This window comes from Talpa occidentalis, unplaced genomic scaffold (genome assembly GCF_014898055.3).
Source record: "Talpa occidentalis isolate TD23 unplaced genomic scaffold, MPIMG_talOcc4v2.1, whole genome shotgun sequence".
NCBI lineage: Eukaryota > Metazoa > Chordata > Mammalia > Eulipotyphla > Talpidae > Talpa > Talpa occidentalis.
The window spans coordinates 52,819,991-52,836,006 of NW_026555331.1; the positions used below are offsets into that span (position 1 = coordinate 52,819,991).

The 16,016-nt window shown below is 37.1% G+C and overlaps 1 protein-coding gene across 12 annotated transcripts in view; it reads left to right on the forward strand.

Moving 5' to 3' along the window:
* The window catches only part of NCOA2 (nuclear receptor coactivator 2), a 265,641-nt gene extending 251,414 nt beyond the window's left edge, over positions 1-14,227 (forward strand). For all 12 annotated transcript variants that reach the window (XM_054692193.1, XM_037505522.2, XM_037505514.2 and 9 more), the window contains 6 exons: positions 231-308; positions 1,708-1,942; positions 3,480-3,657; positions 4,180-4,378; positions 8,152-8,241; positions 10,352-14,227. In XM_054692193.1, the coding sequence (XP_054548168.1) occupies positions 231-308; positions 1,708-1,942; positions 3,480-3,657; positions 4,180-4,378; positions 8,152-8,241; positions 10,352-10,363 (792 nt within the window). In that variant the 3' untranslated portion in view covers positions 10,364-14,227. The remainder of the gene's footprint in view (positions 1-230; positions 309-1,707; positions 1,943-3,479; positions 3,658-4,179; positions 4,379-8,151; positions 8,242-10,351) is intronic.
* The last annotated feature ends 1,789 nt before the right edge of the window (positions 14,228-16,016 follow it).

The window sequence follows — 16,016 nt, forward strand, 5'->3', positions numbered from 1 at the left end:
TCCTCCCTTGCAAACTGTGTGCTTTCCAAACAGCCCGAAATAATTTCTCAGTTACAAGCATTGGGAAACCTCACTGATAACTTACTTTTTAAAGGAAATTCAGTTGCAAATGTGGTTTCACTATTCAACAGCATGCAAATAGTAGGTTGGGGAGGACAATTTCTTGGGGAAGGTGATTTGAAATAGAATGTATTCTGTTAAAAAAAAAATTCTTGTGTGTATATATTTAGAATCGCCAGCCACTTATGAATCAAATCAGCAATGTTTCAAATGTCAACTTGACTTTGCGGCCTGGCGTACCAACACAGGTAAGAAACAGAGCAGCCATCAGCCTTCACTGTGTGCATTCAACTGTCTTGTCACTTCTCTCCTCTTGATGTCCTGTAAAGTAACTTACAAGGCCGTAAGATTCAGATCAACACAGTGGATCTATAATGTCTTGAAGGTGTCTATCTAATCTGTTGTTTTTGTAGTTCTCTTCCCTTCTGAACAGTGCCATTTTTTTTACTAGGTATAGTTGATTCTCATTTACTTTTGTTGTATTCTATGGAGTTACAATAAATATGGAATTAGTAAATATTGTACTGTTATTCCTAGAAAAATTAAAGGGTTAGGTTCCTGTGAACCTCTGATCACAACATTTTCATTAGCTGATCAGCACATAACCTTGTTTATGCGTGTTTCTGTTTAAAGACACCTTATTTAATATAAATTGTGAATTCATTAACATTGAACTCAGAACCAACAGCCCTGTAACTCATCGTGAGTAAAGCCCATCAAATACACTTTCTCCAAAGGCACATCACAGCCTCTCTTCATTAGGGACACTAGCAGCTCTTCAGCACTGCTCTCGGGAGACATTTCAAAACAGGAGAATCACCAACAAAAGCACATGAAAGTGTGGAATAAATAGCCCACATAAAGGACACTTGGTCACAGTGTAGGAGCTGAAGCAAGAAGTCAGACTGTGGCCTTTTCTTGCCTTCAGGTGGCAATGTGCACCTTGGGCATCTCAAATTCTATGCCATGTGAATACTGGTTTGGGGCTTACAAATCAATGTTAGCAAGTAGACAAATTCACAGATATGAAATCCACAAATAAAGAGGATCAACTATGTATTGTCAGGACCCATAAATAGTCTCTGTCTTTTACTAGCAGCAAGCACTGGTGCCTTTATCCCGCCTCCCTTCTTCCCATTCTGTCCTGGCTTTCTGGTATACTCCTGTCCTCTTTTCTCCCTACTGTTCCTTTTCTTCCTGTTTAGCCTTATCTGAAGTGCTTCAGGCCACCTTTCGGCACAATGATTTGCTTTCTTTTTAAACATGAATGTCCCTTGAATGAGAATCTAAACTGCAATCTGCAAAGTTAACATTACAGTCTTCTTATAGACAAGACTGGTATTACTCTGAGGTAGTTTAGTTAACTGTTTCCTCTTACCATGAGTCTCAAGTTAATTGACATTAACATTGAATTTACCCTTGTAAGTCCTTGGAAGATTTCAGAATAATCAAAGTGTCTACAGAATCTAGGAACTTACATTCTCAACCAATTTGCAACTCTAAAATGTTCTTTCACTGTAATTTTATTTTCCAAGTAATTTTTACACAGGACAGTACCATTTGTTATCTTATTTCTAATGTGCACTTCATTTTCCATTTTGTGCCTGCCCCCAATGTTTTCCTCCATATATTGCACCCCCATCACAGGCACCTATTAATGCACAGATGCTGGCCCAAAGACAGAGGGAAATCCTGAACCAGCATCTTCGACAGAGACAAATGCATCAGCAGCAGCAAGTTCAGCAACGAACTCTGATGATGAGAGGACAAGGATTGAATATGACATCAAGCATGGTGGCTCCTAGTGGTATCCCAGCAACTATGAGCAACCCCCGGATTCCCCAGGCAAATGCACAGCAGTTTCCATTTCCACCAAACTACGGTACTGGACTTTCATCCCCACCACCTTTCACCAGTCCTTTCTCCCCAGTGTCCCCCAGTCCTGGGTCACAGCTCCTCTCTCACAGCTCTTTGCATGGCTCCCAGATGAATCTGGCTACCCAGGGAATGATAGGAAACCTGGGAGGACAGTTGGGGCCTGTCAGGAATCCCCAAGTCCAGCACAGTACCTTCCAGTCTCTGAGCTCAGGTACCACCTTTTCTCTGAGTGCAGGTCTTACTTTAAGAATGACCGAAGTAAGTGTGCGTGTGTATAGTGTATCTATCAGTTGTGTGTATGAGTGTGTATGAATATAAATGTTTATGTTAATGTCTGTAAACACAGGTGCAAATGTATACATTTATATTGTAAAATCTCTGAGACTGACTTAAGCAAATCAATAGAAATACAAAATGTTCAAAGACACATATAAATATTATAGACCTTCAACAAATTTGGAAAAATAGAGATTAAAGATTATACCAAATCTTCAATGGCTAATTCTTGAAAAGTGCTCTATAGAAACCATAGTTTTCTTCATATTGACTTGTTACTTAATGTCAGTCTTTCGAGACAAATGTGTAATATCATGAACAATAATTATGTGCATGTTATGTTCAATTAATAGCTGAATTATTGATAAAAGTGCTTACATTAGCATTAATATTCAAAACGACTTTCCCTGTCTTTTGCCAGCATTTTATCTCCAAATAACTATCAAGTCTTTGGTGCTTAAAGTCATGTCTCCTCTTTCTTAAAGAAAAAAAGATAATGTACGACTTTTTCCTGCGTGATCTTAAACTTTTATAGCTAATTTAAGTAGTAATTAAAGATGCATGTCTTATATACATTGTGGGCAAAAATGTGCTTAATGTCATCCCTGAAATTTTAAGTCCCTTTCCTCTATTTTCATTTTGATTTTTTTAATAAGCACGCTAACAGGTTTTTTTCCCCTCTCCACGTAAATGCTATTTGTTTCTAAACTGAACAGGAAACTTAACAACTTTTCTAATCTTGAATAGCACTAAAGTGCCACCAAACCATTATGAAAACAACCCAATTGTGAATGCAGTAGCTTATTTTTAAAAATACATTAAGCTCATCATAGAATGACATAATTCTGTAGAAATTTATTTTGGGTTGAACTTTAATCCAATTTAAACTTAAAACAGTCCAGTTGTAATATAAAAAAGTAAAGAATGACTATTTCAAGTCAAACTGAAATATACATATTTGACCCAGTGTTGATTTGAAGAGGGATATGGGGAAAGAATAGTATTTTTTATCTCTGCCTCTAGCCATTATGGTTAATATGGTTCCTAGAAGCCCCACTAACTACTAGAGAGAATCAAGGTGTGATTATTTTTTTCTTCATGCATTTTATTCCAACTTGTAATCTTCTTTAAATGGATGTAATTTAATCAGGTAATCAGGTAGTATTTAAAAGTAATTTTCTGTATTTAATTTGAATGTTTTCTTTTCCTCCAGTTTCTATTATAAAATTAACAGCCTCCTTTGGATTTCTGTTGTGTTTTTTAAGGAATAAGTCAGCAACCTGATCCAGGCTTCACTGGGGCTACGACACCCCAGAGCCCTCTGATGTCACCCAGGATGGCACATACCCAGAGCCCCATGATGCAGCAGTCTCAGGCTAATCCAGCCTATCAGGCTTCCTCTGACATGAATGGATGGACGCAGGGGAATATGGGTGGAAACAGGTACAGGTCTTTTCTGTTTTGATAAAAGTCATCACTAAGGGATCTTTCTGTAGGTCACCAATATCCAGTAAACTGCTAAGTAAGCCAGCTTACTTTTCCAAGGATAGACATTATCAGAAATGACAAGAACTTTGGGTAATGTCTTTTATTTAGGAGTAAAGGAACTCCCCCAAAAGGTGTACCACCACAGCTGATCATAGAAACTGCTATGAAAGACAATACTTTGAAGCCATCCTTATCAATACATGTAATAAAAACCAGCAAAAACCTTGCTGATGCAGACATGGAAGTGGGAAATACACTTCCAAATCTTCCTGGTGATGTTAGAAAAGAAGACCGAGCTCATCCTGCCCTCCCCCCCACCCAGCCATTTCTAACTTTACTACCTACTGGCTGTCCCATCTGGATTCTTTCCATCTCAGTTTATTTATTCTGAACTAAATGCATGGGAAACAAGTGCTCAACATTGCCTGTAAGTTTGCCCTAGGGCTCTAACATTTTAATCTTTTCATTATGTTCCAGCATGTTTTCACAACAGTCCCCACCACACTTTGGGCAGCAAGCAAACACCAGCATGTACAACAACAATATGAACATCAATGTATCCATGGCGACCAACACAGGTGGGATGAGCAACATGAACCAGATGACAGGACAGATCAGCATGACCTCAGTGACCTCCGTGCCTACGTCAGGGCTGTCCTCCATGGGTCCCGAGCAGGTGAGCACTGGACAAGCAGCCCATTGTCTTCTGATCAGAGCTGCTTGTCTCTGCATCAAATGCATCTTTCCATGTACTTAACCAGTTGCCATGTTTATTTTGAAGAGCATTTTTCACCTTGCTTTAACATGTATTAATGTGATTATCAGAAAGACTTGCTAAGGACAAAATAAACATGAAAGGATTCCTGATTGCTGAAGGATCTCTTAAAATATTTCTTACCTTTCTTGTCATTTAAATTTTTTTATTTGAGAAATTTAGCAATATAACGAACCTCCAAAAATGGAATGGTGAATGTGGTTTTTATATAATCTTGTTTTAAATTCACAGTTTAAGAACTGTTTTTTCCGTGAAAGTAAAATCAGATGAAATGCAAAAGCTAAGCTACCAGACATCCAATTAGCTTTATGTGGTGCTTCCCTCAATACTTTACGCAAAACCTTTGATATCTCAGGTATCTCTTGTGGGATAATACAGAGGTAAAGATACTGGTTAATAATATTTTTTAAATGTATTTACTAAAGATAGTATTTTTGAAGGGCCCTAAAGGCTGGACATTCTGCTACTCAGTACTTCACACAAAGTAGTGATATGGTAAAGATCCTGAATCTTCATATATGGAGAAATTGAGACATTATTAACTAATAAGTTGTTGACAGCACTGTAAGTCTCAACATGAACATGATTGTAAGATTTGTAAAATATTGAAACTTGGATATTTATTTATTTAATCCTGATGTTGGTAAACAACAATTTGCATGAAAATTGCTAGGTTCTACCATGCCTCAGTATTTTCATCTATAAAAATAGAAAGTGTTGCTTGGAAAAATTTAAAACCCTTTGCAATTTAAAAAGGAACTGTGTGTGTGTGTGTGTGTGTGTGTGTGTGTGTGTTAATGGTGATGATTTGTATGTCTGTATTTGAATTGAGGGAGACAAGACACTTACTTACTTGGCTAAATTAAGCAGACATAAAGAAATAAAGGCACATCTCTATCAGTGAAGAAAATATTTTGTTGATGTTGAATTATCTACAAAAATGTGCCACTGGTGGTTCCTGATATACTCCAAGACACCTCGTTCTAGCTAATGGTGGCAACGGATGTAATAGAAAGAAATCCAGATTTTTTTTTTAATTTAAATTTTATTTTTATATTCCCCATACAATTACAACCCCTTTATTTTTACCCCAAGCCCTCCTTTCCCCACCCCCACCCCCCAACCCCTGTAGAGTGTCTCTTGTTCATAGTTATTTGTTGATTTTGATATTTTCTTTCTTATAGTTATTCTTTTTCCTGGTCCCTTATTTAAGTTTTCTAGATTCCTGCTATGAGTGAGACCATCCGGTATTTTTCTTTTTCTTTCTGGCTTATTTCGCTGAGCATGATCCCTTCCAGCACCATCCATATTGCTGCAAATTGCACGTGTTTATCTTTTTTGAATGCTGAGTAATATTCCATGGTGTATATGTACCACATCTTCTTGATCCAGTCATCTATTTTTGGGCATTTGGGTTGTTTCCAAAGCTTAGCTATTGTAAACAGTGCTGCTATATAGGGGTGCAGGTGTTCTTTGGAATTGATGTTTCTGTGTCCTTTGGGTAAATGCCTAGGAGTGGAATTGCTGGATCATATGGAAGCTCTATGTTTAGTAGGTCAAGAAATGTCCACACAGCTCTCCATAGTGGTTGGACCAGTTTGCACTCCCACCAACAGTGCAGGAGAGTTCCTTTTTCTCCACAACCTCGCCAACATTTGTTGTTGCTAGTTTTTTAATATGTGCCATTCTCACTGGTGTAAGATGGTTTCTCATGGTAGTTTTGATTTGCATTTCCCTGATGACAAGTGATGTTGAACATTTTTTCATGTGCCTGTTGGCCATTTGCATTTCCTCTTTGGAGAAGTTTCTCTTTAGCTCTTCTGCCCATTTTTTGACTGGATTATTTTCTTTTCTTTTGTTGAGTCTCATCAGCTCTTTGTAGGTTTTTGTGATCAGTCCTTTATCATTAGTGTTGTGTGCAAAAATGTTCTCCCAGTCGGTGGGGTTTCTCTCTGTTTTGGTTATTGTCTCTTTTGCTGTGCAGAAGCTCTTTAATTTGATGTAGTCCCAGCTGTTGATCTTTGCCTTCACTATCACTGCTTTGGGTGGAAATCCAGATATTTAAATGGGACTGGAATTAAGACTCATTGTTGCCTCATGCACAGGAACAATTTACTTTTTGCTAGATTTCTTAATCTTATGGGACCTTGCCCAAAGCCTTTACTTTTAGCTCCACAAGTTTCTTTTGCTTATTTTTTAAATTTCTGCTTGAATTCCTTATCTGCTTGGCTTGCTTCTTGGACTGCTTTAGGGGATTCTTCTTGACACCTTCGCAGCTGGGCATGGTACCCTTTCACCAAGCCCTGCCCTGAATTGCTTTCTAGGGAAATACAAAGTAAGAGCTGGCCTCCCTGGTGGTGCAGGGGGTTAAGTCGCAGCACTATGAGGCTATCTGCAGCCACCGCAGCCCAGAATGAGTTTGATCCCAGCCCACCAGGGAGCTGACCCACATGGCTAAGCAGACCTCTCCTGTCTCACCTGCTTCTACCCTCAGCAGTGTATTTCAGTAGATCTGCCTGTTCTGTTCCCCACTCTGTCCCTGGTGAATCCTCTCATCCCCTGCACCTCTGACCTGTACCCCAGCACTTGTATGCATAAATAAATAAATATTTAAAAAATAAATAAAGTAAGAGCCACTGGTCTAGTCTAGCATGAGTCTTAGTTAACCTACCCAGAGGTAAATTGGTGCATTTTCTTTTTTTTTTTTTTTTTTTTTTTTTTTTTTTTTATAGAGGCATGCTTTATTTATTTGTTTGCTGGTTTGTTTGTTTGTTTTGTTTATACATGCACTGGGTACAGTCAGAAGCGCGGGAGGGTGAGAGAATTCACCAGAGCCAGAGCGGGGAGCAGAGCAGGCAGAAGGACCGAAGTACACTGCTGAGGGGAGCAGCGGGCGGCAGGAGAGGTCTGCGCGCCATGTGGGACCCTCCTCTGGTGGCCGGGGAGCAGCCGGGGATCGAACCGGCGCCGCAGAGGCCGCGGGCAGCTTCGCAACCCAGCGCTCAACCGCTGCGCCAAAATTGGTGCATTTTCAATAATCCAGGTTGCTTTGAAACTTTCACACAGATTTAAATCTTTTGAATATCAGAATTAATTTGGAAACCAAAAAGATAACTGTGATGTGTATCTTCTGACAAAATCAGTCTTGTATTAACATTTCTACATTTAGTTTGTAATTTGTAAAAAAAATGTATGAATGCTAATAAATAGAGAAGACTCAAAATCCAGCACTGTTTTGAATATTCATACTTGTGCTTGCTAATCAGTAACATAAAGATATCAGGAGCTTCTCAGATGATTTCAAAGTGCCAAATATGAGCCATTTGTCAAATATGAACCAACCAAAAAAGTGAACATTTTATGTCTTAAAAATGTTTGTAGTATTTACTACTTCTTCAATTTCTATGCAGATGCAAATAAAATTTGATTTTGTAGGCAACTATCACAAGTACTTATTTTGTTGCTCCTCTATACTCCCTGCCCCTGCCCATGAGTGTGTGTGTGTGTGTGTATGTGTGTGTGTATTTATGGGAAAATAGATACAAGGATATAGCTATTTTTATGTTGCTCTATAATTCTACTTCTAAAAACAAAGAGGAAGAAAGTTGATGGTTGATTAGTTCCCAGTATACTTTTGTCTGTCCTGCTAAATATTGCCATTGTCCTGTGCCCAGGTTAATGATCCTGCTCTGAGGGGAGGCAACCTTTTCCCAAACCAGCTGCCTGGAATGGATATGATTAAGCAGGAGGGAGATGCATCACGGGTAAGAAATAACAAAGAAATGCATGAACATGGTAGTAAAGTGATACACAAAAATTGGCACAGACATGTTGTCAACTAGATGATTTAAGATATAATGGTTGTGTTTTTTGTTTTAATTGCATTATTTTTTTGAGATGACATTGGTTTACAACACTGTATATGATTTATTGGTGTAAGTTCACACTTCTTCAGATGTATATTACCACACTATACCCACCACCAGAGTAATCCTATACTATAGGATTTCTTTCCTTCATGTGTCGCAAATGGCAAGATTTTATCATTTTTTGTAGCTGAATAGTATTCTATTGTGTGTATAATCACATCTTTTTTATCAGTTCTCTTTGGGCAGTTAGATGGTTTCCATACCTTGACTATTATAAATAATGATGCAGTGAAATTAGGAGTTGGATATTTCCCCTGGAATTAGTGTTTTGCATTCTTCAGAGAGCCACCTAAGAGTAGAATTGCTGGATCTTATGGTATATTTATTTTCAGTATTTTGGAAAACCACCTTCCTGTTCCATAGGCACTGCACCAGTCTGCATTCCCACCCACAGTGATGAGGGTTCCTTTTTCTCCACATCCTTTACAACATTTGTTGTTTCTGGTCTTTTCAATATGGTTCTTTCTCACAGGCATGAGATGATATCTCATTGTGATTTTAATATTTACTTCCTGATGATAAGTGGTAATGATCAATTTTGATGTGTCTGTTGGCTATCTGTATGTTTTCTTTGAAGAAATGTCTAACTGATCTGCCCATGACATATTAAAGAAACTACCTTATCGATTCTCAGCATATAAGTGTGTCTCAATAGATTTTTTTTTACAGTAACAGGAAAACAGAATGACTTTTTTTTCATATTTCAATCAGAGGCTTGGGGTATTTCCATATAAAATCATGTAAGTGACATAAACTATGAACAGATATTCAGCTTTATGTTATAAAGTACATTAATTGTTCTCTCTAAAAGGAAATAATAATCAGAGATATGCTCCTAAGCTAATTTTTTTCAAATTTAGGGGAATTGTGTACCTGACCAGCAATATAACTCCACCTGTGACCCATAGAAATAGTTTCCTCAAGTAGCTCTTTTCAAGGTGTTGTGGACTTTGAACTGACTTTTTCTCTAATCTTACTTAAATTAGATCATCTCTAATGGTCCTGATGTGCTAAAATTTTTTCTAAATACCTAAATCCCAAAAGCTATTGGTATATGTTTCCACTGCAACCAGTATTTCTCCTCACATAACTCAGATCACATTATTATTTAACCTTTTATCTACCTAACCCATTCAGCAATGTTGTGATAGCAGTAACTGGAACTATCTTGTTAAGCTTATATCCCCAGCACCTTGCACACAGTATATGCCCAATTACATTTGCTGAGTGGATAAAAACTTGGTGTGGGGTAGAGGGGGGTAAATAGACAACAGCTAAAGAAAAGGACTGATAGATATATTTGTACCAGCCGAGGACACCACTTCTACTTGATTCTTGCTCACTACATCCCTTGTCATTCAAATGTCAGCACATAGCAGCCAGAAAATGGCAAGAATGCCCCTAGTATCAAAACCCTAATTTATTTAGCTTGCTGAAGCCAAGGAGGACATAGCCCATGGAAACTTAAGAATATTTCAGCAAGAGAGAGTCAAGAGGACATTTTATAAGAAGTAGGTTTGTACTAGATGATTTTGAGAAACAATTAAGAAAGTGGCCACTTGCAAACTGAATGCTGTCAAGCATGAGTAATTTAGCAACTGGGTATCTCAGTAATCTATGTTGAGAAGATGAAGAGATTAAATTGGCCTAGGATGTCAATGGTAAGAGAGCAGCAGTCATTCAGAAGGAGAGTTTGGTAATCCGTTAAGTGTACATCCTTCAAAATAGCATGTAGATTCTGCTGACATTTTGAAACATTATTTGTGTTCAGTTAGCAACAGTGCCATCTGCTTGTCTGCATCAAAATCAAGTGTAACCTCTCCAAATGCAGCCTTCGTGATTGTCATTATTTTAAAAAGCAAAGTGTTTTGATGTTTTGTGATGGCCTTTATGATGGTTTTCCAAAGATTTCAGAAATATTTCTCAACTTTCTCTTTTCCTGCAGAAATACTGCTGACACCGAAGGTGGCTGGTTGCTTCTTTCTTCAGTTGACTGGGCTCACTTGCTCAAAAACACTTAACCGGTCTGGAGAGCTGCGTCTATTTGTTTTGACCCAACCTACCTGCCAGCCAGTTCTGCCAGAGTAAGATCAGCAGAGGGGCCTGGGCCCTCACTCCCCAGGTGGAGTCCACTGGGCTGTTGCAGGAGGAGCTGCCTCTTCTCTCGACAGTTTGAAGCTCGCGTCCAGACAGTTGCTCAGTCTGTTCACTGCATTCACCTTAGTGCAACTTAGATCTCTCCTGCAAAGTAAATGTTGACAGGCAAATTTCATACCCATGTCAGATTGAATGTATTTAAATGTATGTATTTAAGGAAAACACCATGCTCTTGTTCTGTTCCTATTTGGTTCCAGACACTGGTTTCTTGCTTTGTTTTCCCTGGCTAATCGGTCTAGTACAAACGAATAAGACTTCATCTGGGGGAAAGAAACGAACTTTGGAAAATCAAACTCAAGGTGTTTTAAGCTCAAACCTGCATTTGGGATAAAAGCAAAACATACCATGGACAGCGCTGTGTGTACAGAAACACCCAAGAAGTGAAGACCAATAAAGTTATACCTGTATCTTTGTAGAAAATTCAAAATTTCCTATTGGAAAGAGTTTCCAGTCACTGAACATATGAAAAGGAGCCTGTGAGAGGGCTGTTAATAGTAACAAGTACTTTTTTTCCTTTCTATTCTTTGTTTAAACATAATTAGTTCAGCTAAATTGTAAATCAGGATAAAATATTTTCATTTCCAAGTTCAGCTCCCTTCACATCGATCAGACAGCTTCAATTAGCATCTCTTCTTCCCCTTCTGATCCTTTCTTTTTCTGTTCCCTCTCTGTCTTCTCCAATTCTCCCCCACTTTCATATTTTTAAAAAGTAATACAAGCAACAGAAACCAGGCAAGCCCTTTATTTCCTTAAATGTTTTGCCAGCCACTTATCAATTGCTAATGATTAAATTTCAGAAATAGGCATTTACTGGCAAGGAGAGGAGCAAAGTTAGGACTTGATACCAATCAAACTAAGGATACCTACTTTGGAAGCATGTTTATTCTGTTCCCCAGCAACACCGGCCTACAAAATAGGAGAAAATAATCGTGTGTTTAAAATTGACAGCAGATATCACGACAGATTTAACCTCTGCCATGTGTTTTTTATTTTCTTTTTTAGCAGTGCTGACTAAACAAAGTTTTGTAAGGTACATAAAATCCAATTTATATGTAAACAAGCAATAATTTAAGTTGAAAACTTAAGTGTTTTAATTGTATAATTTTTGTGAGGTATACATATTGTGGAATTGACTCAAAAATGAGGTACTTCAGTATTAAATTAGATATCTTCATAGCAACGTCTCCTAAAGGTGTTTTGTAAAGGATATCAATGCCTTGATTAGACCTAATTTGTAGACTTAAGACTTTTTATTTTCTAAACCTGTGATTCTGCTCATAAATCATTTATCTATCTATATGATATGCAGCCGCTGTAGGAACCAATTCTTGATTTTTATATGTTTATATTCTTTCTTAATGAACCTTAGAAAGACTACATCTTACTAAGCAGGCCACTTTTATGGTTGTTTTTCTTGCCCACTCTGGTAGGGGAATAATCTTTTATTAATTGGTGTCAGTTTCAGACAACTGCAATACCTAGAAACTGATGACCTTTTTTGAGCTATTTTTCCCCAACCCCAATACACATACTTTCTTACCTAAATTTCAGATTGATGTCTTTTTGATGTCTAAAAAGCAAAGCATTTTATATCTCATTAACCAGGCTTTTTAGGAACAGAAAGGTTTTTCCTTGAAATTTTATTGTTTGTTTATTTGTGGCAGGGTGAAAAATGTACAAACTACCCCTATTTATATATATGTATATCTCTCTCTATATGTACAGGTTATGGGAGTATAGAAAGAGATATAGCCCAAAGATAAATGCTAAGTAGACAGTCTGAAAGTGTTGCTCCATACTAAAGAAATTTTCTGGAAATTTGCATTTCGATACTTTTTTCCACTTGAGTGGGGTCTCACTACAGGGAGGTGGCCAAGGAACAGCACTTCTCGGCGGCCACCAGTTCACATGTCCCCCTCAAAAGGCTCTACTTTTCTCAACCAAACCATTGGGTTGCCCAGCGGTGATGGAAAAAAACGAGCAAGATGTTGGCCCAGAACTCCATGACCTCATTGATGTGATGAGGCTTACGTTTTACACAGTTTAAAATGACCAGTTTTAAGTTGATTTTTAAAAATATGTGAATTCGAATTTTAACTTGACACAGCACAAAAGAGAAATGGAGTTTAAACTGGATTGTTTTTGTTTTGAGTTTTAAGTCCCTTTTCACTATAACACTGTCTAAAAATATCTGTGCATCTTTTTTCGTTTGTCCATCTGCCCACTGTGTTTTAATGTCAGTCCCAATTCAGACAAATCTGCAAGCCTGTGATACTGGTAATTAAGAATAATTCATGATTACTGTTGTGAAGGAAAAGAGATTACAAATTCTCTTATGGCTTAGATCAGGTAATGGATTTTGCTTTACATCCAATTAAGAGAAGAAAAATAAGTGAAGGAATCCTCTGATCATATTGATCACTATAGAAGCAAAAGCCAAATCAATCCCCTTCATTATCAGTATTTCTCATGCTGTACACAATAAATTTATTAGACTGAGTACTTGGTTTTTGTTTAATAGAACAAATAATCAGTGTTTTACTTATATTACTAAATGTGAAAAACATAATGTGAAAAATATACATACATTAACTTGGTTGTAAAACTCATTTAAGTGTTCATGTAATGTGGTAAGTTTTAAAAGTGAAGTGAGCTGTTTTACTATAATGAATTCATTTGACTCAAAGACTAAAATGCCCCTTCCCACGTGTATCTCTTATGGCCTGTAATAATTGAAAGCAATGTTTTTGCAGTTTATATAATGCAATTTTTAATCTGTGTTTAAAAATGGAGTTCATATGGGCTTAACACATGAAATGGGTGGCACAGATCCACTTGCAGAACCCAAAGATACACAATCAATTTTGAAATGCAACTTAAGCCATTAATTGTTGGTGTGAATTTAAAATTTTCTAGTATTTGTATGGTAGTATGCTGCCTAAGAGCAAAGCATTCTCTGCACAAAAGAAAATTACTGTAGTGGCTTCGATTTTAATTAGAATTTTCTCCCTGGTGTTTCTTTATAGACTAAAAGAAAATCTTTTAAGTTTCTTACTACAGGTAAAAGCTATGTGCAAGAACCTCAAAATGCTAAAATCTAGCATAATGCCTTAGATCTGTTTTTAAGTCTTGTATATTCCTACATAGCTGTCCGATGTATTATATTTGTATAGTGAATTGTGTACAATTTTTGAATAAGTGCATCATCACTTAACCTTTATGTTGTTGAATAGTGATGATGATACATTTCTTCAAACATTTGTCATTTTTTTTCTTTGTCATTTGTGGGTTTTATTTGTACAGTTCCTCATGAAGTTGCATCTGAGATATGTGTATATGAAAAGATTATACAAGGGTAAAATTAAGCAATATATTAACTATGGTTCTTCAGGAGAAAGCTTACAGTGTTTCAGGTTGTGATTTATTTTCAAAATGGAGTTGACTGAACATCACTTTGTTCACCTGCATTGATGTTTGTATTTCTAGTGTGAGCAGTTTATGCAAAGGTAGATATATTCAGAGAAATTTTAAATACATTTATGCAAGTTAATATTGCTTTGCTGATGCTATTTGCTTATTTGATGTTAAATAATGCTATTGTAAATAAAGAATTCTGTTGTTATTGCATCATTTAATAAATTTTAATGCCTTCGGGTTTTACATGCCTTTGGAGATCTTAATGTGTTTATATTGCATCTTCATTCATAATTATATTTATACTTAAAATTTCTGACTCGTAGTTTAATAATTTCTTACATTTATGCAGTAGTTGACACTATTTCCAGAATTTTATTTGATTCTCCTCATCACCCATTTCATAGATTTTCAACTTGAAGTGAAGAGGTATTATCTTGTTTTAAGATTATCTAACAACTTAAAGGCAAATACAGGTCAATTCTAGAACCACTGAGTCCTAAACGTTTTATGACTCATTAGTTAATCTGTTTCACTTCTCACCCTATTTATCCAAAGATATTTGGAGAATGTAGACTTCTGAATGGCTTATTAAGGTTAGATGTTAAACATTAGGATATTCATGATGGTTTTTATAAATTGGCTTGTTAATAATCGATAAGTACAATACTAAAGCCCCAAGTCATAAATTACCTGACATACTAGTATGTACCATCTGAAACTGAATTTTTAGAAGATACCAAAATCAAAATGAGTGGAAAAACATGCTATTAACAAGGGAAGAAAAAGAAACATGATTAATTTAATAACTATCGTTTCATAAATTTACATAGGATTGATTTTAGCCCCTGTTATGAGAAAACCTCATATTAAATCTCTAGGGGAAGTAAATGTCCTAACGTTATTTAAGATTATCTGATGCAGTCCCACTGTGCTATCACTTAATAGTGAAAAAATAAAAGAATTAAAATGATAACAAGGAGGCCCACTACCAATGTTAAGAAATAAGATATTGCTATTGGAATTTGAAGAGCTAAAAATTCTCAATTTGACCATCTGTAGGGAAAAACCTAAATGAATTGATTGGCCAGCATATAGAATAAATACAAAAGTGTCATCAGAAGGTTCAAATATACAAAAAGCAATACCTTCTAGCTATACCAGTAGTCAATTTTTTTAAATTTTTCGTTTATGTAAATTTATAATGCAGTGCCACTTCAATGTAAAGGGTCTTCTTAGTAACAAAATAATATGCTGATACAATAGTATTATAAAATAAGTTGAGGGGGCCTCCCTGGTGGCACAGGGGTTGGGGCACAACCTATGAGGCTGACTGCAGCCACTGCAGCACGAGTTCAATCCCCGGCCAGCCAGGGAGCAACCCACATGGCACAGCAGACCTCTCCTGTCTGGCCCCCTGCTCTCCTCAGCAGTGTATTTCAGTCAATCTGCCTGTTCTGTTCCCCACTCTGTCTCTGGTGGATCCTCTCACCCCCTGCACCTCTGGCCTGCACCTCAGCTCTTGTATGCATAAATAAATCTTTAAAAAAAATAAAGAGGTATGAAAGACATTTTGGAAATGCCTTTGTAGAAAATTAGTTTTATTAAAAGGCATGAGAACATGACATGCATGAACCCAGACAAGAAATGTCCAGTATTGTAAAACCATCACTTTCTTCCCCAAATAGAATTCCAATCAAAATCCAAAAAGTAAAATGCTTTGAGAAGATACACAGTAACTGAAATTTTGAAGAAAAAAATATCTGGGACTTCTAAGAACATTAACTTACACAAAGACGGATAGACAGACTAGCGGGGACACCAAGGACATGCATTGGTGTGCAGAGAGGTGGGTGAGAGAAAGGCCATCTGGAGGGGACATGGAGGCCAGGAGAGGAGACCAAAGATGATGTGGAGGCACATACCCTTGGCCGAGGTGAAGCCCAAAGCAGAGCACCCAAGATATTCCACATGAGCTCAGTTTACCACTAAGGGGTGTTCTCAACATTTCAGGCTGGAGCTGCCATTTGTGACCTTGA